The sequence below is a fragment of the Rhincodon typus genome, chromosome 7, assembly GCF_021869965.1.
Source record: "Rhincodon typus isolate 14 chromosome 7, sRhiTyp1.1, whole genome shotgun sequence".
NCBI lineage: Eukaryota > Metazoa > Chordata > Chondrichthyes > Orectolobiformes > Rhincodontidae > Rhincodon > Rhincodon typus.
In genome coordinates, this window is record NC_063338.1 from 92,592,504 (window position 1) to 92,615,142 (window position 22,639).

Genomic DNA, 22,639 nt, shown 5'->3' on the forward strand with positions numbered 1-22,639 from the left:
GGGTGGGTGAGAGATCTGTGGATGTGAATGTTTTTGCATGTGTATGCATGAGAAACTCTGTGTGCCTGTATGTGTCTCATTTTTGCTGTGTGTGTGTGTGCGCGCGCGCGCGCGCGTGTGCGTGTGTGTGTGTGAGTGCGTGCGTGTGTGCGCGAGAGTATGTGAAGGAACATGTGTGTCCGTGTGCTATGCGTAAGGGAGAGGATGTGAAGGAACATCAGAGTGAGTATTTGTGAATGTGAGAGTGTATTCGAGTGAGAATGTAGGGGTGTGTGTGAGAGAAAGTGTTTGAATGAGTGAGTGCGTGTCTGTGGCTGCGTGTGACTGTGAATATATGTGTGATACAAAAACAATGTTTGGAGAAACTCAGTAGCAGCATCTCTGAAGAGAGAAACAGTATTAATGCTTAGAGTCCAATGAAAAGTCCAGCACTTTCTGTTAAAAAGGTCTGAGTCATGTCAGAGTTGAAATGTTAACTCTCTTTCTCTGTCCACAGTTATTACCAGATCTGCTGAATTTCTCCAGTGTTTTGTTTTATTTCAGATTTCCAGCAATCGCAGTAATTTGTTTTTTTAATATGCGCATGTGCGTGTGTTTGAGTATGAACATATTGCGTGTTTAAGTTGAATCAATGTGAGTGTGTGCCTCTGTTATAATTGTTAATTTTATACAGATTAATTTTTCCTCAAAGAAGTTGTTTGGATACATAATTCTTGAATGTTCATTTTCTGTTGACCAAAATCCTCTCTGCTCATTTGCTTCTCCACAGTCACTAATGGTTTACTGGTGGTTATTTTATAGGAATTCTTTCTCCCTTATATCCCTTATTTTGTAGGAATTTCATATCCTTATGTTATAGGAAATTTAACTCCTGTACGTCCCCTTATTTTACAGGAGTAATATCCCCTTATCCCTTTGTTTAATGGGAATCCTATCTCTCTTATATCCCCCTATTTTACAGGAATTATATCTCCTTATGTTTTAGGAATTATACCTCTTCTTTTTATCCCCTTATTTTGTAGGAATTCCATTCCCTTGTGTTATAGGGATTATACCCTCTCTCTCTATCTATTGAGGAATGCACCAAGAAACTGGGGGAAAACAGATTGGAACATCTAACAAAACTCCTATTTGCAAACTTTCCACTTGCATCAATGCAACACTTTCTAGTCCAGTCCCATGGTTCTCTAATAGTGTGGTCATGTGCACAGGGACCACAGAACTGCATTCCCAGTCTTTCCCTCTTCCCATAACACCAATTTCTTTTTGTGTTTGTCTATATACCTGTTCATACATGTGTGTATCGAGAATTTTCTAAGGTGTTCAAGTTTTAACAAGTGAAGGTATATGACGATGTTTCATAACTGTTTACCTGTAGTGGGAATCTATTTAGTTGTAATAAATAGTACTTCTCCTTAAGTACTGAAACCTGGTCTATGCTTTCCGTTAACCTGGGTCCAAAAGACAGGTATACTCAGGAATTTTATGGACTTCTTTAAAATCTTTAACTTTTGCCGGGAAAAACGGGGCTTCATTTCCAGTTTGCTACCCTCATTAGATGTGACACTAGGTGCCAGTGAGGTCCAATCTAGGGAGCCATGCTGCACAACTGCAGGGCATCTTGTAGAAGGTACACACTGCTGGTACTGTATGTCAGTGGTGGAGTGTATAAATGTTGGTGGATGGGGTGCCAATTAAACGGGTGACTTTGTCCTGGATGTGCCAAGGCTATTTATGTGTTGCTGAAGATTCATTCATCCAGCCAAGTGGGGAATATTCCATCACACTCTTGACCTATGTCAAGTTGATGATGGACAGACAAACTGCAGATCAGTTGCCTTGACCTAATCTTGTAGCTACTGTATTTATATAGACAGTCCAGTTAAATTTCTGGTCGATGGGAAAATCCCAGGATGCTGATAGTGGGGGAATTTGGTGATAATAATACCATTGAATGTGAAGGGGGCAATAGTTAGATTTTTTCTTGTGGTCATTGCCTGGCACTTTATGGCCCTAATGTTACTTGCCGCTTGTCAGCCCAACCTGAATATTGACCAGATCTTGCTGCATTTGAACATGGACTGCTTCAGTATCCGAAGAATCACAAACAGTGCTGAACATTGTGCAATCATTGGCGAACATCCCCGCTTCTGACCTTATGATGGAGGGAAATCATTGATGAAGCAATGGAAGATGGTTGGGCCTAGGACACTACCTTGAGAAACTCCTGCAGAGATATCCTGGAGCTGAGATCATTAGCCTCCAACAACAACAACCATCTCCCACCGTGTGAGAAACGGTGTGATATGATTCAAACAGTAAATAGCTTTCCCCTCTTTCCCTATAACTGCAATTTAGTCAGGGCTCCTTGATGCTACGTTCTGTCAAACATTACGTTGAGATCAAGGGCAAGTTACTTTCACCTTGCCTCTGGAGTCTCTTTCAGGAGAGGGAGAGCAGGTTAGAAATTGAGAGGGAATAAAGTTTAGAATCTAGACTGCTGACGATACTGCTACCAAAAATGAGGCAAATGAGCCAGAGGATTAGACATGGGCCAGAATTGGAGGAAAATCTGAGAGGGTTGGAGGATTTTATGGAAGTGAAGTTGGGGTGAGGCAATGGACAGATTTATATCCAAGAACAGGAATTTTAAAACTGAGATACTCCTGGTGTGAGAGTGAGTGGATGAGCACACAGTGGGCTGGGGATCATCGGGATTCAGTACCATTTAGGATTTAGGCAGCAAAGTTTTTGATGAGATCAGGTGTAGCTGAGGGCAGGTACATGTGATGCCAGTCAGGAGAACATTGGAACAATCATGCCCAGAAGTCTCACAGGTATGGCTGTGATTAACACACAATGTGTGTTTAAAACAATTATTGGCTTTACCTCTCCCATCTTTGTGTAATCAAGTTGAGTGACCATCATTAGCATTATTTCTCTCATTCAGTCGATGACGTAGTTTAGCTTTGTTCCAATCAGTGATTTTCCTCTCCTCTTGCTTTTTCCTCAGAGATTTATTTGCAAGATTCCTTTAAGAAACTGGTCAGTATCTCCCCAAATGACAGGTAAAATGATTATTCTGGGTGATTGGAACAGCAGTTTGTCCAGTTTGATTTCACTATTACAGACACTGGTTTAACCACAGAGAAATTATAGGACCTGGCCGTGTTTTTATTCTTGGGAGGTAGGCAACAATAAGAAGATGTTGGTGCTGCCCTTGTCCTTCAAGGTGGTAGGAGTCATAAGTTTGGAAGCTGCTGTTGGAGGAGCCTTGTTGCAGTACAATCTAGACACAGCACTCACTGCAGACAAGGTATTGGCTGTGAAGGGACTGAATGTTTAAACTGTTGGATGCTCTTAGCATAGGACAGACTCCTTTTTGAAGAGGAGCTGGTTCGAGCCTACTAGAATCCAATGTTTAAAAAGGTTTGCATTTTTGTTTGTAACATTGCTGCAAAGCACTATGCAACAGAGTGAGTACTTTTGAAGTGCTATCCTGGTGGGAAGTATGCAGTTTGGTGACTTGCATACAGCTAGCTCCTACAAAGAGTCATGTGAGAAAATCTTGGGGATTAAGTAAAAGATAACTATTGGCCAAGATTTTAAGATGAGAATTCCCTTGTTCTCCTTTCAGAATAGCGTAGTGGGACTCTGGGATGACAACTGTTTATAAGACAGTATCTCTGACAGTGCAATTCCACACCAGGGGCTCGGTGACCTGCTCAGATCTTGCAGAATGGGATTTGAAATTATAATCTCTGACTCTGAGATGATAGTCTGACTGACCAATGGCCAGTCATCTACAAGCAGTGCTGTGCTGATAGGATTCTATCACCAATCCCACACCTGAGCTATATTGAGTCGTGCTGCGAGATAGTAGTTGAATAGCGGTGAATGATGTGCGAGTAAAACATGAAAAACAGGTGTAGGTGTAGCAGGAGCAGGTGTAGACCATTCAGCTATTTGAGCCTGCTCCGCCATTCAGTGTGATGATGGCTGATCCTCTATCTCAATGCCATGTTCCTGCTTTCTCCCCATAACCCTTGATGCCTTTAAAATATAAACATTTATCAATCTCTTCCTTGATTACATTCAACACAAAAGACAATGAACCCATGCCATATCAGCAAGGTTCAGGCTGATCTAATCATATTGATGTCCATCCTTTTTGTAATGAGGAAGGTTAACATTCTTGTGAAATGCAATGACTTGTGTGATTCTAATCTATCCATGTCTTTTTTTTCAATTTAGCCTATTTGATGCAGTTTACTCTCTAATTCAGAATAAAATTCATCGGCTTCCAGTCATTGACCCTGTATCTGGGAATGTTCTCTATATCGTGACACACAAACGCATCCTGAAGTACTTCTACCTCTTTGTAAGTTTCTTGACTGCATTATGTTTAAAGATAAGCAATGGGATTGGCCCGAAAACTAGAATTGTTGTTCTTACAGCAGAGAAGGCGAAAGAGAGATACAAGTGAGTTCTTCAAAATCATGAAGTGGTTTTGTTTGAGTAAATACAGAGAAACAGCTTTTACCAACAGGAGGCTTCATTACAGAGGACACAGACATAACATAATGGAGAAAAGAACCAGAGGGGAGATGAGAATATTTTTACACAGCCAGTTTTTATGATCTTGGCAAATGGAGTCAAAGAGCCATAGAGAAGTAGAACACGGAAAGAGACCCTTTGGTCTAACCTGTCTATGCTGACCAGGTATCCTAAATAAATCCGGTCCCATTTGCCAGCATTTGGCCCATATCCCTCCAAACCCTTCCTATTCATGTACCCATCCAGATGCTTTTAAAATGTAATTGTACCAGCCTCCACCATTTCCTCTGGCAGCTCGGTCCATACATGCACCACCCTCTGCATGAAAAAGTTTCCCCTTAGGCCCCTTTTAAATCTTTTCCCCTTTCACCTTAAACCTATGCCCTCTAGATTTGGACTCTCCTACCCTGACAAACGGACTATTCACCGTCTCCATTGCCCCTCATGACGTTATAAACCTCTATAAGGTCACCCCTCAGCCTCTGATGCTGGAATACAATTATCTGACTAGTGCTTTGTAAAGTTTTAGCAAAACCTCCCTGGTTTTAGACTCTATTCCCTTTGAAATAAAGGCCAACATTCCACTTGCCTTCCCCGTTACCCCACGAATTTTGATGCTAACGTTTTGCAATGGAAGATAATGTGGGAAAATGTGAGGCTATGCACTTTGACAGGAAGAGTAGAGAAGCTGAATGTTATTTAAATGGGGATAGATTGCAGAAAGCCACAGAACAGAGAGATTTGGGGGTCTGTGCCCATAAATCGCAAAAGGTTAGCATCAAAGGCTGTTTCCCCTTGTGGGAGAGTCCGGGGCCTGAGGACATCATCTCAGAATGTCACATGTTTGAGAGGGAGATGAGGAGAAACCTCTTTTCTCAAATGGTGATGAACCTGTATATTTAAAGCAAAATTAGACAGATTTTTAATCAGAAAAGGAATGCAGGGTTATAGGGAAAAGGTAGGAAAGTGGATTTGAGGATTATCAAATCAGCCATGATCTCATTGAATAGTAGAGGAGATTCAATCAGCTGAAAGGCTTTCTCTGTTCCTATGTCTTATGCTCTGTCTAGAATGTGTGGCCTGAAAGAGCAGTCGAAGTAGAATCATTCTTAACATTCAAAAGGGTATTGGATAATTACACGCAAAGTACAATTTACAGGACTATAGAAAAACTACAGCAAAGCAGAACCAATTGGAATGCTCATTTAAAGAACTAGCACAAGTATGATGGGCCACATGATCTTGCCTGCGCTGCACAAATGGGAACTTGGAAGAGGCATAAGAACGTAAGAACATTGATATGTGCTGGAACCAGGGAGAAAACACACCACTGGTTGGAGTCATACCTGGCACGTAGGAAGATGGTCGTGGTTGATGGAGGTCAGTCGTCTCAGCTCCAGGACATCCCTGGAGGAGTTCCTCAGGGTAGTGTCCTAGGCCCAACCATCTTCATGTTGCTTCCCTCGATTAAGATGTCAGAAGTGGGGATGTTCAAATAGGGTAAATGGAGTATAATGTGGGAAATTGTAATGTTTTAGCAGGAAAAATACAAGAAAAGAGCACATTATCTAAATGTTGAAAGAGGGATCTTGGTGTCCCAGTGTGTGAAGGCTAATATGCAAATAAAACAAGCTAATAGAAAGTCACTGGTTACTACAAAGGAAATTGAATACAAAACGTTATCCTTAGTTATACAGGGAACTGGTGAGACCGTATATGGAGTACTGTGTGTAGTATTGGTCTCATTATTTAAGGAAGTTTGTAAATGTAAATGAACATGGGTTGATTTATGATGAATGGTTGGATGGACTAAACTTGTATCCACTGGAATTTAGAGTAAGAGACAATTTGAGTGAAGCAGAAAGATCCTGGGGTGGACGTAGAGGGTATGTTTTCTCTTGTGGGAGAATCCAGAGCCAGGGGTCACTGTTTTAAAATAGAAGATTGTGTGCATTTAAGACAGAAATGAGACAACATTTATTCTACTGCAGAAGAAACATACATGGCAAGGCCAGTTGAGTTTCTGGGTTTTTTTTTTAATAGTGGGGTATTTAGTGATGGTAACATTATTGAATATTAAGGAATGGTCGTTGCCTACACTTTCTGGTGTGAATGCTACCTGTAATTTATCAACCCAAGCCTGGATATTGTCCAGGATTGCTGCATTTGCATTTGAATATGAACTACTTCAGTATCTGAGGGGTTTTGAATGGCGCTGAACATTGTGCAATCATTGGTGAACATTCCCACTTCTGACCTAATGATGGAGAGAAGGTCATGTTGAAGCAGCTGAAGATGGTTGGGCCTAGGACACTACCCTGTGGAACTCCTGCAGTGATTTCCTGGAGCTGAGGTGACTGACCTCCAACAACCATAACCATCTTCCTACATGCCAGGTATGACTTCAACCAGTGGAGAGTTTATCTCCTGATGCCCATTGATTTCAGGTTTGCTAGGGCTCCTTGATGCTATGGTTGAATGTGGTCTTGATGTTGAGGACAGCCACCCTCACTTCACCTCTGGAATTCAGCTCTTTTGACCATGTTTGAACCAAGGCTGTAATGAGGTCAGGAGCTGAGTGTCCCTGGCGGAACCCAAACTGGGCATCACTGAGCAGGTTATTGCTGAGCAGGTGCTGCTTGATAGCACTGTTAGTGACACCTTCCATCACTTTACTAATGATTGAGAGTAAACTGATGGGGCGGTAATTGGCCGGGTTGGATTTGTCCTGCTTTTTACGTACAGGACATACTTGGGCAATTTTCCACATTGCCGGGCAGATACCAGTGTTATAACTGTACGGGAACAGCTTGGCTAGGGGAGCGGCAAGTTCTGGAGTACAAGTCTTCAGTACTATTGCTGGAATATTGTCAAGGCCCATAGCCTTTGCACGATCCAGTGCCTCCAACTGTTTCTTGTAATCATGTGGAGTGAATCAAATTTGCTGAAGACTGGTATCTGTGATGCAGGGGACCACTGAAGGAAGCTGAGATGGATCATCCACTTGGCACTTCTGGCTGAAAATTACTACCTTATCTTTTGCACTGATGTGTTGGGCTCTTCCGTCATTGAGGAAAGTGATATCTGTGGATTCTCCTCCTACTCCAAGCATTCCATCTGGAACCCTCTGCTGTCAACTTCCTGGAGGTAATCATTGACAAGAAACTGAACAGGACTCGCCACGTCAACTCAGAGGCTACAAGAGCAAATCGGAGGCTAGGAATACTGCAGTGAGTAATTCACCTCCTGACTTCCCAGGTCTGTCCACCATCTACAAGGCACAAGTCAGGGGTGTGATGGCATACTCCCCACTTGCCTGGATGGGTGAAGCCCCAGCAACACTCAAGAAGCTTAACACCATCCAGAGCAAAGCAGCCGCTTGATTGGCACCACATCCACAAGCATCCACTCCCTCCACCACCGACGCTCAGTAGCAGCAGCATTTACCATCTACAAGATACACTGCAGAACTTCACCGTGCCTCCTTAGACATCCCGTACCAAACCATGTGGAAGGACCAGGGTAGCAGATATATGGGGAGTTTCCCTTCAAGCCACTCACTAACCTGACTTGGAAATATATCACCGTTCCTTCACTGTCACTGGGTCAAAATCTGAGAGTTCCCTCCCTGAGGGCATTGTGGGTCAACCTACAGCACATGGATTGCAGCGGTTCAAGAAGGCAGCTCACCACCACCTTCTCAAGGGGGCAATTAGGGACGGGCAATACCTGCTAGTCCAAGCAGATACAGCCACGTCCGATGATGGACTAAAATATTATTAGATTTAGGAGGTGGAGGCCATTTGGCCCTTCTAGATTGCTTCACCATTAAACAGGCCAGTGGCTTATTCAGCCTCAGCTCCACCTCTCTGCACTCTTCCCTTTTTCCCTTCCTTACCATTGTTTCCCAAAAAAATCGACAGTGTGTTCTAGATTCCCTAAGCCAGGAAATATTTGGTCAGAATGAATCACCTCGCAAACCTCTACATGTGTTCCTACCAACTTCCTGCATTGTGAAAGATCATTCAGAGGGCCTCCCTGGGGGGGCCTGCTCCTTGGCCTGGCCAAAGTGTTGTAAGAAGATCTGTGCAGTGGGCCATTGTACCAAACTGCCTGCCTGCCCCTCTACCCCAGTTATGGCTGTGCCAAGGTGCCCTTGCAGAGGATAAACACAATGTCCACTGTACATAGAAACACAGGAGCAGGAGGAGGCCATTTGGCCCTTCGAGCTTGCTCCGCCATTCACCACGATCAGGGCTGATCATCCAACTCTGTAGCCTAATCCTGCTTTCTCCCCACAACCTTTGACTCCACTCGCCCCCAAGTGCTATATCTAGCCGCCTCTTGAATATATTCAAAGTTTTGGCATCAACTACTTCCTGTGGCAATGAATTCCACAGACTCACCTTTCACTTCGATTACCGATGGGCATTACTGGGGATTTGTAAACTTATTCACTCACGAGATGTGGTCATCTCTGGCTAGGCCAGATTTATTGCCCATCCCTAATTGTCCAGAGGGCAGTTAGGAGTCAACCACGTTGCTGTGGGTCTGGAGTCACATGTAGCCAACTACGTAAGGATGACAAATTTCCTTCCCTAAAGGGCATTAGTGAACCGGACAGATTCCCAACCCACACCCCTTCCAACCCCGAGAACGAAGGGTAGTTTCATGGTCATCAATAGACTCTTAATCAATTGAATGGAATCAATGGAATTTATTATTGAATTCAAATTCCACTACATACCATGGTGGGATTCGAACCTGGGTCCCCAGAACGTGGGCTGAGTTTCTGGATTAATATCTAGTGATCATACTGTTAGGCCATTGCCTCCCCCATGGCTGGGATCCATCATCACCACAAGATGACATTTCAATTTAAATGATTAAGTTCCTTTGGGATTTTATGTTGTGTTACAGAGTTAAGAGACTAGCAATTATTAATTTGGTTCAGCTTGGTTTTACTGGAGTTCATTAATTAATTTATCAAATAGTATGAAAATAGACTTTGAGGACACTGGGTCTTAGTTAGATAATAGGCTGATAAAAGCACTTCTACATTCCATAAATAAGCCAGATATTAAGAAAAAAAGCTTAGCGTTTGGTTTCCCATTACACATCTGGCCCGCTTGCTTTGGAATAAATTAACAGATGTGTTATCTTTTAGAAATCATTAATAAAAGAAATATAGCCTTGATTCCCTCTTCTCTCGACCCCCTTAACCAAACAAAACAAAAGCTTTCTCAGCACTGGGACACTAGGTTATGTCTAGTACTCTGCTAAGATCCAAGGAGGAGAGGAACAGGAAGAGGCCATTCAGCCTCTTAAGCCTATACCAGCCTTCAGTTACATCATAGCTAAACTGTATCTTACCTCCATTTACCGCTACTGTTTACTTGGTCAATTTCTCTTACTTCCCTTGCTGGGCCATGAAACTACCCTTCATTCTCCAAAAAAAACTTTGTCACTTTCAGTTTTGAACCTTCAATTCACTACCAACCTCAACACCTTTTCCTTCAGCAAGGTACCAGTTTCAGGATCTGTTTGCTGTTTGGAGCTGCTTGCTAGCATTAACTCCTGTCTCGTACACACCACTTTTAAAATTATTGGGATGTGAGAATCCATTGGCCAGGCCAACATTTATTGCCCATCCCTAATCGCCCAGAGAGCAGTTAAAAGTCACCCACATTGATATGATCTGGAGTCACAAGTAAAGAATTTCCTCATTAGTGAATCAATTTTTTTTAATAACAACCAGCAATAGCAAAGGCCAGCATTCCATCCCAATGGTCAGATTTGAAGTCACAATGTCCAGCACAATAAGCTGGCGTTCTGGAATATGAACCCACTGATGTTACCACTACACCACCATTATCCCACTGAAAATACTGCTTTATTCTACTCAACGTTAAAATAGTTTACAACTACCATCATAACTTTCACTTATACAGTGTCATCAAATCTCTTTATTGTAATATAATGTCCAATAGCCAACGATCTCTATTAGAACATTATGAAATAAATTTGACACTCTGCCACATAAAGAAATAATGGTACAATGCTCAGTCAAAGAGAGAGGGTTTATGAGAATATGAACAGGGACCAGAGTAAGCCATTCAGCCTCTCAAGTTTTCTCTACCACTTAATAATATCATGGTTTATTTGATTGTAACTTCAAATCCACATTCCTGTACACCCCTTAATAACCTTTTACCTCTCTTGCTTACCAAGTATCTATCTACCTGTGCTTCCATCACCTGCTGTAATACTTGCTTGGTCTAAGCAGTGTTTTAGAGGAGGAAGGTGTGTTAGAGAGGGTGGGGAGGTTGTGGGAGATGTTGCAGCATGGAGTGCACAAACAGTTGAAGGCTTTGCTGCCAATGGTGGAAGAATTGAAACTGGGAATCTGAAACATGCCAGACGAGAGAGAGCACAAAGATCTTGCAGAGTTGTGGGACTGGAAGAGATGATTGATCCTGGAAGGATTCAAAAACAAGGATGAGAATTTTTAAACTGAAGCATTTGTTGGACTGGGAACCAATCAAGCACAGGGTGAAGGGTGAACGAGATTTGGTGTGAATGGGGATACAGGCAGCAGAATTTATATGAGCTCAAATCTAGGAAATGAGTTATATAGAAATTCCTTGAGTCATCTTAAGTGCCTTGGTTAGACCATCCCTCAATCTCTCAAACCATGACTGTCATCATCACCTAAGAATTGAAAGTATGTCCATCATGGTCTGTATCATTGCAGCATATCTCATTTGATTGAATTTTTGAGTTTATTCTGACAAAATCCATTTCATTGATCTCTCTGCCCAATTCCATTTCCTTCCAGGCCTCAAAGCTGCCCAAGCCGAGCTTTATGAAGAAGACATTACAAGAGCTTGCAATTGGGACGTACGAGGATATAGCCGTGATAGAGGAGACATCATCAGTTTATGAAGCACTTGGGATCTTTGTGGCGCGAAGAGTGTCTGCTCTTCCGGTGGTGAACAAGCTGGGTAAGTAAGAGGGAGGTACGGGATAGGAGTGAACAGGATGTGAATAAATAGTGGCCCTGGACAAACAACAGAGACCAGAATTGAAACAGAAGTTGCTGGAAAATCTCAGCAGGTCTGGCAGTATCTGTGGAGACAAATCAGAGTTAATGTTTCGGACTGTATAAGAACATAAGGAATGGGAGCAGGGGTAGGCCACCTGACCCATTGAGCCTTCTCTGCCATTCAATAAAATCATTGCTGATGTTTTCATGGACTCATCTCCACTAACCCACCCACTCATCATAACCCTTATTTCCTTTACTGTTCAAAAATCTATCTATATTTGCCTTAAAAATGTTTAATGAGGAAGCCTCATCTGCTTCACTGGGCAGGAATTCCACAGATTCACAACCCTATGGGTGAAGAAATTCCTCCTCAAATTAAATCTGCTCCCCCTTATTTTGAGGCTATGCCCCCTTGTTCTAGTTTCACCCGCCAACAGGAACAACCTCCCTGCTTCTGTCTTATCTATTCCCTTCATAATTTTATATTCTATAACAGCCTCCCCCATTTTTTAAAATTCCAATGAGTATAGCCCCAGTCTACTCAATCTCTCCTCAAAAGCCAACCCTCTAAACTCCAGAACAACCTAGTGAACATCCTCTGCAACCCCTCCAATGCCAGTACATCCTTTCTCAAGTAAGGAGACCAAAACTGTATGCAGTACTCCATGTTGTGATATCAGTTTAAGAGAGAACATACTAATGAGCATGCAACCAGAATTAAGAACACGTGATTTGCAGTTATTATTAACATAGCCTGCAGCGTGCCATAGAGTCATAGAGCTGTACAGCATGGAAACGGACACTTCAGTCCAATTCATCTATGCCGATCAGATATCCTAAATAAATCTGGTCCCATTTGCCAGCATTTGGCCCATATCTCTCTAGACCCTTCTTATTCATGTACCCAACCAGATACCTTTTAAATGCTGTAATTATACCAGCTTCTGCCACTTCCTCTGGCAGCTCATTCCATACATGCTCTTGTGTGAAAAGGTTGCCCCTTAGGTCCCTTTTAAATCTTTCCCCTCTCACCTTAAACCTATGCCATCTAATTTTGAACTCCTCCACCCTGGGGAAAAGACCTTGTCTGTTTACCTTATCCATGCCCCTCATGATTTTACAAACCTCTATAAGGTCATCCCTCAGCCTCCGATGCTCCAGAGAAAATAGCCCCAGCCTATTCAGCATCTCCCTATAGCTCAAACCATCCAACCCCGGCAACATCCTTGTAAATCCTTTTCTGAACCTTTCAAGTTTCACGACAGGTTTTCTATAGCAGGGAGACCAGAAATGCATGCGTTATTCCAAAAGTGGCCTAACCAATGTCCTGTACAGCCGCAACATGACGTCCTAACTCTTATACTCAATGCACTGACCTATAAAAGAAAGCTTATATTGTGAAGCGGTGATGGTATGCTTTCTTATGACAATAGTTACTTAGCTTCTGTAACAAATCTGTTCTCTGGTCAACCTTGTAACAGATCTTAAAGTAAACAGAACCTACAACATAGTCGTCTACTAATCCTTGTGCAAGGTTGAAGAGTTTGTAAGCACAAGATTGCAACACTATATGGTCACAGAGATTTAAAAAACCCGGATATACTTGTGTTCATATACCTGCTGTTTCAGCCAGTGTCCAGGGAAATGTTCCTAGTTCATTATAATTCCAATGGGATACCTCCAAATGGTTATGTTCCCAGGCAAGGGGGATAAACCGGCTCCCCTTCCATTCTCTTGGTGGGTCACAACAAGCTTAATTTAAAATTAAGTGGAAAGAGAAATTGCTGGAGAAACTCAGCTGGTCTGGCAACAATTATGGAGAGCGAAACTAACTTAACGTTCTGAGTTATTTCGGATTTCCAGCATCTGCTGTATTTTATTTTTATTTCATTTAAAAAAATTCCGTCTCCTCATGGACACCTTTACCCAGCCCAACTCTAGTAATGCTTTAAAAAGATCCAATTTATAAGTTTACTTAAGTTAAAGAAATAGTGAGATTTTTATGTTAAAACTTGAAAAAAAAGGTAACAAGATGTGATGTACATACATGTGGAATAGAAATGTAAAGTGAGTCCAAAAAAAAACAGCTTTTGGTTTGTTTGTGATGAAGATTGTGAAGGTTTGGGGCCATTAGGTGGGTGATTCTGGTATTTCTTACTTGGTAGTTGAGCAGTTGTTTGGAAATTCTTGGCTCTGCAGTTAGCTGAAAGGAGTTTGTCCAGTTTCCTTAAATAATGGCTTTGCTGGTAACTTGTTTTCAGCAGTCAGAGAGAGGAAGAGGCTTTATTTCTTTTTAATAACTGGGAGAACTGTGGATGCTGTAAATCAGAATCAAAACTGTAAATTGCTAGAAAACCTCAGCAGGTGTGGTAGCACCTGTGGAAAAGAATCAGAGTTGAACTCAACCCGAAACGTTAACTCTGATTTCTCTCCACAGATGCTGCCAGACCAGCTGAGCTTTTCCAACAATTTCTACTTTTTAAATTTCTTTTTACCTGCACATGCAGGATGTCCAGTGTAAGTTCTCAGCTGTGCCTCTTCATGGTACAGAGGAACTTTAATCAAAAGCTGGCACATCTGCTCTGTAGCACACCAATACACAGAGACCAAGTTTGCAGAGATAGTAAGAACTGCTGATGCTGGAGTCAGAGATAACACAGTGTGGAGCTAGAGGAACACAGCAGGCCAGGCAGCATCAGATGAGCAGGAAAGCTGACCATTTCTGAAGAAGGGTCCCGACCCAAAACATCAGCTTTCCTGCTCCTCTGATGCTGCCTGACCAAGGTTTGCAATTTTTAAAAAAACTTCCTTTCTTACATATTCCTGGAAAGTTAAAACCCAAGCAAGTCTTTCACCCAAACTGCCTTTCCACACTTTAAGGGGAGGCAATGGCCCAGTGGTATTCTCACTGGACTGTTAATCCAGAGACCTAGATAATGTTCTGGAGACCCAGGTTTGAATCCCATCATGGCAGATTGTGGAATTTGAATTCAATAAAAATATCTGGATTTAAGAATCTAGTGATGACCATGAATCAATTGTTAGGAAAATCCCATCTGGTTCACTCATGCCATTTAGGGAAGGAAACTGCCATCCTTACCTGGTCTGGCCTACATGCGACTCTGGACCCACAGCAATGTGGTTGACTCTAAACTGCCCTCTGGGCAATTAGGGATGGGCAATAATTGCTGCCTGGTCAGCAACACCCTCATCCCGTGAATGAATAAAAGAAAAAAAAATAAAGAAACTCATGTCAACAGCCTGTGACACAGTCCATAGGAGATCCCTCTTCAGTTTTTTGAATGGTATCTCTCCATTTGAAGTGTTGCTGTTTCAAGGTCCTTTGACACTTGTCAAGTGTGACATTCCATAATGCTTCTCAGGACTCAGTGGAATCCATAGAGGCATATTAGACAGCAAATGAATTTACATCCTCAGTCATCTTTTGGCTTATAGTCTTTTTTAAGAGACACATGTTGCACTTAGAAGTTCAAAAACTTATGTAAGTAATTCAGGGTTACGATCTGTTGTCATGACACTGCTTTCATTAGTTTGTAGTACAGTGATTACTTTCTGATTTACTTTTCCTTTTATTCCAGGTAAAGTTGTGAATCTCTACTCACGATTTGATGCTATAGTAAGTACTGGAGATCTGAACAGTCAGGTCCACACTTGTTGGATCTAATCCTACAGTAATTAGGAGACTGGGGCCTGTCCTGTGTTCAGAGTTTGTACTTTGACCAAAATGAACCTTCCTGCTCTCCAAGGAGTTTTTAGTGATTGATGGCCCATATGTACAACAACAATAACCTGCACTTATATGACAGCTTTAAGATAGTAAAATGTTCTAAGGTGCTTCACAAGAGCAATAACCAATCAAAATGTGAGACCGAGCCCATAAAGAAATATAAGTGGTGAAAAGTTGCAGCATGCTGCTGTGCAGAGGCACCTGGGTGTCCTTGTGCATGAATTACAAAACTTTGGTTTGCGTGTGTAGTGGGTAATTAAAGCAGCAAATGGAATATTGTCCTTCATTGCTAGAAGGATGGAGTTTAAAAATAGGGAGGTTATACTGCCACTGTATAAGGTGCTAGTGAGGCCACACCTGGAGTACAGTGTACAGTTTTGGTCTCCTTACGTGAGAAAGGATGGACTGGCACTGGAGGGGGTGCTGAGAGGTTGATTCCAGAGTTGAGGAGAGGGTTGGCTTATGAGTAGAGATTGAGTAGACCGGGACTACTCACATTGGAACTTAGAAGAATGAGAGGAGATCTTATGGAAATCTATAAATTTATGAAGGGAATAGATGAGATAGAAGCAGGGAGATTGTTCCCATTGGCAGGTGAAACTAGAACTAGGGGGCACAGCCTCAAAATAAGAGGGAGCAGATTTAGAACTGAGTTGAGGAGGAACTTCTTCACCCAAAGAGTTGTGAATCTGTGGAATTCCCTGGCCAGTTGAGGCTATCTCATTGAATTTTTCTAAGGCAAAGTCAGATAGATTTTTGAACAGTAAAGAAATTAAGGGTCATGATGAACGGGCGGATAAGTGGAGCTGAGTCCATGAATAGATTAGCCATGAACAACCATACTCACTGGAATTTAGAAGAATGAGAGGAGATCTTATAGAAACCTCAGTTCTGAGGAAGAGTCGCCGGACTTGAAACATTAACTCTGATTTTTCCTTCACAGATGCTGCCAGACTTGCTGAGCTTTTCCAACAACTTCTGGTTTTGTTCCTGATTAACAGCATCTGCAGTTCTTTCAGGTTTTATTTAAAAGATCAGCCATGATCTTATTGAATGGCGGAGCAGGCTCGAAGTGCCAGATGGCCTACTCCTGCTCCTGTTTCTCGTATTCTTATGCAAATATGAAGGCAAGTGATCAAAAGCTTGCACAAAGTGGTAAGCTTTTAAGAAGTGCCTTAAAGGTGGAGAAGGAGGTGAAGAGGTTTGGGAAGAAATTCGAAAGTTTTAATCAAGTTAGAGGACTTTGGTGACCTTGGAGGATTGTAAGGTTGGAGGAAGTCACAGAGGTTGGCAGGGGTGAGGCCATGGCAGTATTTGTAAACAAGGGTGAGAATTTTAGGTGAACCCTTTAGCTTGTTTTTGCTGAAGAGAATTCAGGAGGTCGCCCAATATATAAGTTATGGTCACAGTAAGAACATTTACTACAAATATGTTCATTGTTTCTATGCTCAGTGGACAGTATCTGAATCAGAACATTTTATATTCGAATCCCATGAGCGTTAAGTCCAGACTGATACTCCAATGCAGCACAGTGGGAATACTGCTCTGTCTGAGGTGCTGTCTTTTGAATAAGATGTTCATCTGAGACCTCATCTGTCCTCTCAAGGTGGGGTTTGCAAAGATTTGAAGACAGGAAGAAACTGTCCTGGGTGTCCCGACTAAGATTTAACCCTCAACCAAACAGAACGTCATTAAAGAAAAACTTGGTGATTAAACACATTGCTGTTTATGGGATTTTGCTGTGAATTAATTACCATCAATAGAAACTACTTTTGGTTGCAAAGCTATTGGAAGGAAGTAAATACATGAAAAGATTTTCTTTTGAGATTGTTGGTTGTTGTAACTGATGTATGTACTTGCTGACTTAGACTGATTGGCAATAGAATAGAATAGAATTAGCTAGAATGGAATAAAATATAAACAAACTTTTTATATTCTTGTCAATATGATTGGGATATTTTGAAAATTTTGGAAATTATCACCTCAGTGCAGGATTTTACTCTTTGCACTTGGTGCCAGGTCAAGAACATGGGCTGGATCAACTTACTACAACCCTTTCCCTAAAACAGCCTTTTATCTGATATTAAATCTAACTGTTGAGGCCAGCTTTTTATTTGCGTTTGTTCCTGAGTAACAACGCTGCACTGAAGTCCCACGACTGAGGATGATTGGCATCCAACAAATACAACCATCTACCTTTGTGTTGGACATGACTCCAAGTAGTGAAGAGTTTTCCCCTCGATTACCATCCAGACTGGTCTCCGTGATGCCAAACTTAATTAAGTGCGGCCTTGACATCGAGGGCACTCACTCTCACCTCACCTCTGAAATTCGGCTTCCCTACTAACTCGTTCACAGGATGTGGGCACTGCTGGCTAGGCCAGAATTTATTGTCCGTCCCTAATTGCCCAGAGGGCAGTTAAGAGTCAACTACATTGCTGTGGTTCTGGAGTCACAGATAGGCCAGACCAAGTACGGACCTCACAGTTTCCTTCCCTAAAGGACATGAATGGACTCGATGGGTTTTCCCCAGTTTTATAGTCATCATTAGAATCTTAATTCCAGATTTTTACTGAATTCAGATACCATCCTCTGCCATGGAGGGCTTTGAACCTAGGTCTCATTTAGCAATACGCTACTAGGGCATTATCTTCCCTTTTGTCCATGTCTGGTCCAAGGCTGTAATGAGGTCAGGAGCTGAGTGGCCCTGGCAGAACCCAAACTGGGAGTCAGAGAGCCATAAGTGCATTTTCCATTACGTCCCTGATGACTGAGAGTAGACTGATGGAGCAGTAATTGGAGACAGGAAGGTAGATGGTGGCTGGTGATTAAATAGAGTGATTAAAGCTGGCCAACATTGTCAAACATTCTTTATCCTTTCTCCAGAATCTCGCTGCACAGAAAACTTACAATAACTTGGATGTCAGTGTGAAGGAGTCACTACAGCAGCGATGGCATTGCTTTGAAAATGTCCTCAAATGTTATGCACACGAGACACTGGAAGTCATTATTGAGCGTCTTGTCAAACATGAGGCAAGTACCCAATGACTCAGGATTTCTTCATCCTATTCATCATGAATGGTTTAGGAGACAATATAGAACCATAGAATCCCTACAGTGTGGCCATTCGGCCCATCGAGTCCACACCGCCGCTCTCACCCAGTCCCTCCAACCTGCCCTATCCTTGTAACCCTGCATTTCCCATGGCTAATCCACCCATTCTACACATCCCTCTTGTGGGACAATTTAGCATGGCCAATCCATGTAGCCTGCACATCTTTGGCCGCTGGGAGAAATCCGGAGCACCCGAAGGAAACCCTTGCAGACACAGGGAGAATGTGCAAACTCCACACAGACAGTCGCCCGAGGTGGAATCGAACCCAGGTCCCTGGTGCTGTGAGGCAGCAGTGTTTCAACAGTTTTTATCAATAGAACAACAGTTGATGCCCGAGAGTGAGTAAGGGACTGAAATCTGTTCAGGTGATTCACAGTTTGTGTGTTGGAATCTAATCATAAGGTTTTGGGAAAAGGGTTTTATAAATATATATATAAAAAGATACCTGGGAATGAGTTATAGACTGGAATCTAATTGAAGGGATTAGGGTGGTATATATATATGCAGGGAGGATGTTCCTGATGGTGGGTGTGACCAGAACCAGGGGTCACAGTCTAAGGATTTGGGGTAGGCCATTTAGGACAGAGATGAGGAGACATTTCTTCACCCAAAGAGTGGTGAGCCTGTGGAATTCATTACCACAGGAAGTAGTTGATGCCAAAACACTGAATGTATTCAAGAGACAACTATACTTAGTAGTTGGGGATCAAAGTTTTTGGAGAAAAAGCAAGATTAGGCCATTGAGTTGGACGATCAGCCATGATCATAAAGAATGGTGGAGCAGGCTCGAAGGGCTGAATGGCCTCCTCCTGCTCCCTATCTTCTATGTTTCTATAGTTCTATGTAAGAGAGGTGTGAGTTACAGACTGGAATATAATTGAGAGGTTCAGGTGGTTATATATAAAATAACAGATAGCTGGGAGTGAGTTATAGAGAAGAATCTAATTAAGGAGTTTGGAGGATTTATATATAAAATGGCAGATACATGGGAGTGAGTTACAGACTGCAATCTAATCATAGAATCCCTGCAGTGGAGAAGCAGGCTTATTGGCCCATCAAGTCCATACCAACCCTCCGAACAGAGCCACCATGCTCCTGTGCTGTGCTATTTATAAATAGAATAGCAGATGCCCAAGGGTGATTTACATACTGGAATGAAATTGAGGGATTCAAAGTGGTTTATATGTAAAAAAAAAGGCGCCTGATTGTGAGTTACAGTCTGGAATCTCATCATGGGTATTTGAGCATATACATACCAAATAATTGATACCTTGAAGTGAGTTAAAGGTTGGAGTTTGACCAAAAGGTCTAGAGATGCAGGCACAATGGCTGAATGGTCTCCTTCTATTCAGTGATAATTCTGTGATAAGGATTGAAAGAATTGTATTAATGTGATTAAATACTGAAAGACGGTTCCTCTTTTGAAAGTAACCATTGGCTTTTATACCATTTACCTTAAATATGTGCCAAGTTACTGATCATCATGTCAATGCATTTGTTTCACTTGATGGTCCATCAAAATCCCTCATCATTCTGAACACCTCTGTTAAATCTCCCCTTGGCTATCTTCTGTCTAAGAGAGCATTTCTAGCTTCTCTCTGTCTCTCTATAGATCAGAAGATACCTTATCCTTTGGGCCATTCTAGTAAATTTCCTTAGTACCCTCTCCAGTGCTTAGCCTTCCCAATGGTTGTGTCCTATGCTAAACCCTAACCAGTGATTTGTAAACCTGATGTAATGTAAACTAGAGCATGGGGCATTCTAAAATGAGAGACATGGGCCAAATGCTGGCAAATGGGACTAGATTAATTGAGGATATCTGGGCAGCATGTCCGAGTTGGACTGAAGGATCTGTTAACGCGACGTATATTTCTATGTCTCTATGAGGTCATATTTTTAGGATAAGGGATGCCAGATTTAAAGCAGGTATGAAGAGGAATTACATCTCTCAAAGTGTTGTGAATCTTTGAAATTCACTACCCCAGAGTGTGGTGAATGCTGGGGCATTGATGAAATTTAAGGAGGAGATAGATAGATTATTGTATTAAATGGCGGAGCAGGTTTGAGGGGCCGAATGGCCTGTTCCTAGTTCTTATGTTCTTATTACATTAGTGATGGACTTCCTTTGGTAGGTCTGATCCTGCTTTACAAAAAGGCCTCACAGAAGTTCAGCATACTGGCTAAGATGGATGAAGAAGTGACATTTCCTTGCTTCTCCTCCCTCAGCTGCCTCTTTGTCTTTTCCCTCAGGTTCACCGATTGGTATTCGTAAATGAGGAAGATGTTGTGCAAGGGATTGTCTCACTGTCTGATATGCTCCAAGCACTGGTCTTGTCTCCAGCAGGTATAAATGCTCTTGACTCCTGAACACTCACAAGTCTCCTCTTCTGTCTCATTCTAGACTGATTCAGGTAGGTAGTGAGCTGCTTGTCTCATGGGCTTGATCTGACTGCACTCGAGTGATGACAAGGAATCAGCTCTGGTTGACTGCAGACCGAATATACAATGTATATTATACAATGTCGTTCGCTTCCATGCATCTCCAGTTTCCAATAGTCAACTTCTGTTGAAATTGCATGGACTCTTGCAAAGAGTAGGGATCCGCACTGCATTTTATTTTGACCTGGCTGCACATTCTGTAAATGGAGAGCTTTGGCCCTTACCAACAGATATAGCTTCTGCACAATGCCTATGGTTAACAGCTGTGACAGGTTGTCTACAGTTTGGGGGTTGGAAGAGTGGATGGCCACTTTAGGACCCGAATTGCTTTGTGAGACAGGTCATAATACACCAGCCCGACCCTCAGAACATTTCTCCAGCACGTGCAAGCCAGAAATAGTTCCCACCAGTAAATGTGGAAACCCCAAAGTAATTCTCCCTTCGCTTGTACAAAACCTTGCTGAAATTTATGTACCCTTCTTAGGTGGCTGCAAATGGAGACTAGACAGGGCAAGGAAAAATAAAAGTTTGGAAGACTATTGTCTAATACCCTTCCAGTCTGGATAATCTCATGATCATGAATACATCACTGACATCTATGAGGATACAGTGGTGTAGAGGCAAAATCATTGGTTGGTTATCCAGGATCGAAGGATAATGTCCTGGGGAATATGGGCTCTAATCCCATTATTGTTAAAATTTAAATTTAATAAAAATCGGAAAAAGAGAGTTAGCCTAATGGTGATTATTGTTATGGGCCAAACCAAACTCAGCAAAATATATTAAGAAAGATAGCTTAGACCCCAACATTTTCTTATTTTAAAGGCAGGTGTAAGGCATTGTGTTCTGGATCCAATTCGATTGATCAAATTACCAAGCTTGAAGTAAAACACACTTTATTTTTACACAATACTTAAAATACAAACAAAAGAAAGAAGAATTGGAATAGCTTAACTCTACTGGAAAATTTAACAGCATACAGACCATTTAGCTACTAAACAACAACTGTTCCAATATAGTACTATTTCGTAAACACACCCTTGGCAAAGGCAAATTCAGTAAAACAGATTGTATCACATGCGATTCTAGCAGCAGGAAGAGAACCCCCGGCTTTTAGCTGTAATAAAGAGAGGAAAAATAGCTCCCACATTCACTTTCAAGACCCCTACAAATGCTGAAAGCTAAACCTAAAGCCGTAATTCTGTGGGAGCTTGACCCCACCCCTTCAAGCTGCATCTATTGTTCCAACGTTTAAAAACAAGAATCAAAGCTAGCTGGGTTCAGAGCAGACAGCTTGGCTCCAAGTTTACAACGCTTGCTTTCAAAAGAAACTTGACAAAACAAAGCCTGAGAGGCACACTGGGTAACTATTGGCCATTAAAGAAAATTAGTTCACTAAGGTCCTTTAGGGAAGGAAACTGCCATCCTTACCTGGCCTGGCCTAGATGTGAGTCCAGATTCACAGCAATGTGATTGACTCTTAACTGCCCTCTGGACAAATAGGAATGGACAATGAATGTGGTCCAGCCAGTGACGTCCTCATCCAATGGATGAATAATCAAGCAGCACCTGCTCAGCAATAACCTGCTCAGTGACGCCCAGTTTGGGTTCTGCCAGGGCCACTCAGCTCCTGATCTCATTACAGCTTTGGTTCAAACATGGACAGGAGAGCTGAATTCCAGAGGTGAGGTGAGGTGAGACTGACAGCCCTTGACATCAAGGCTGCATTTGA

The 22,639-nt window shown here is 42.2% G+C and overlaps 1 protein-coding gene across 1 annotated transcript in view; it reads left to right on the top strand.

Annotated features, from left to right (window-relative positions):
- Positions 1–20,835, top strand: part of LOC109918573 (5'-AMP-activated protein kinase subunit gamma-1-like) — a 32,135-nt gene extending 11,300 nt beyond the window's left edge. Inside the window, exons 6-11 of the mRNA XM_048599080.1 lie at positions 3,014–3,068; positions 4,255–4,381; positions 11,396–11,561; positions 15,205–15,242; positions 18,240–18,386; positions 20,719–20,835. Of these exons, the coding sequence (XP_048455037.1) occupies positions 3,014–3,068; positions 4,255–4,381; positions 11,396–11,561; positions 15,205–15,242; positions 18,240–18,386; positions 20,719–20,835 (650 nt within the window). The remainder of the gene's footprint in view (positions 1–3,013; positions 3,069–4,254; positions 4,382–11,395; positions 11,562–15,204; positions 15,243–18,239; positions 18,387–20,718) is intronic.
- Positions 20,836–22,639: the final 1,804 nt, after the last annotated feature.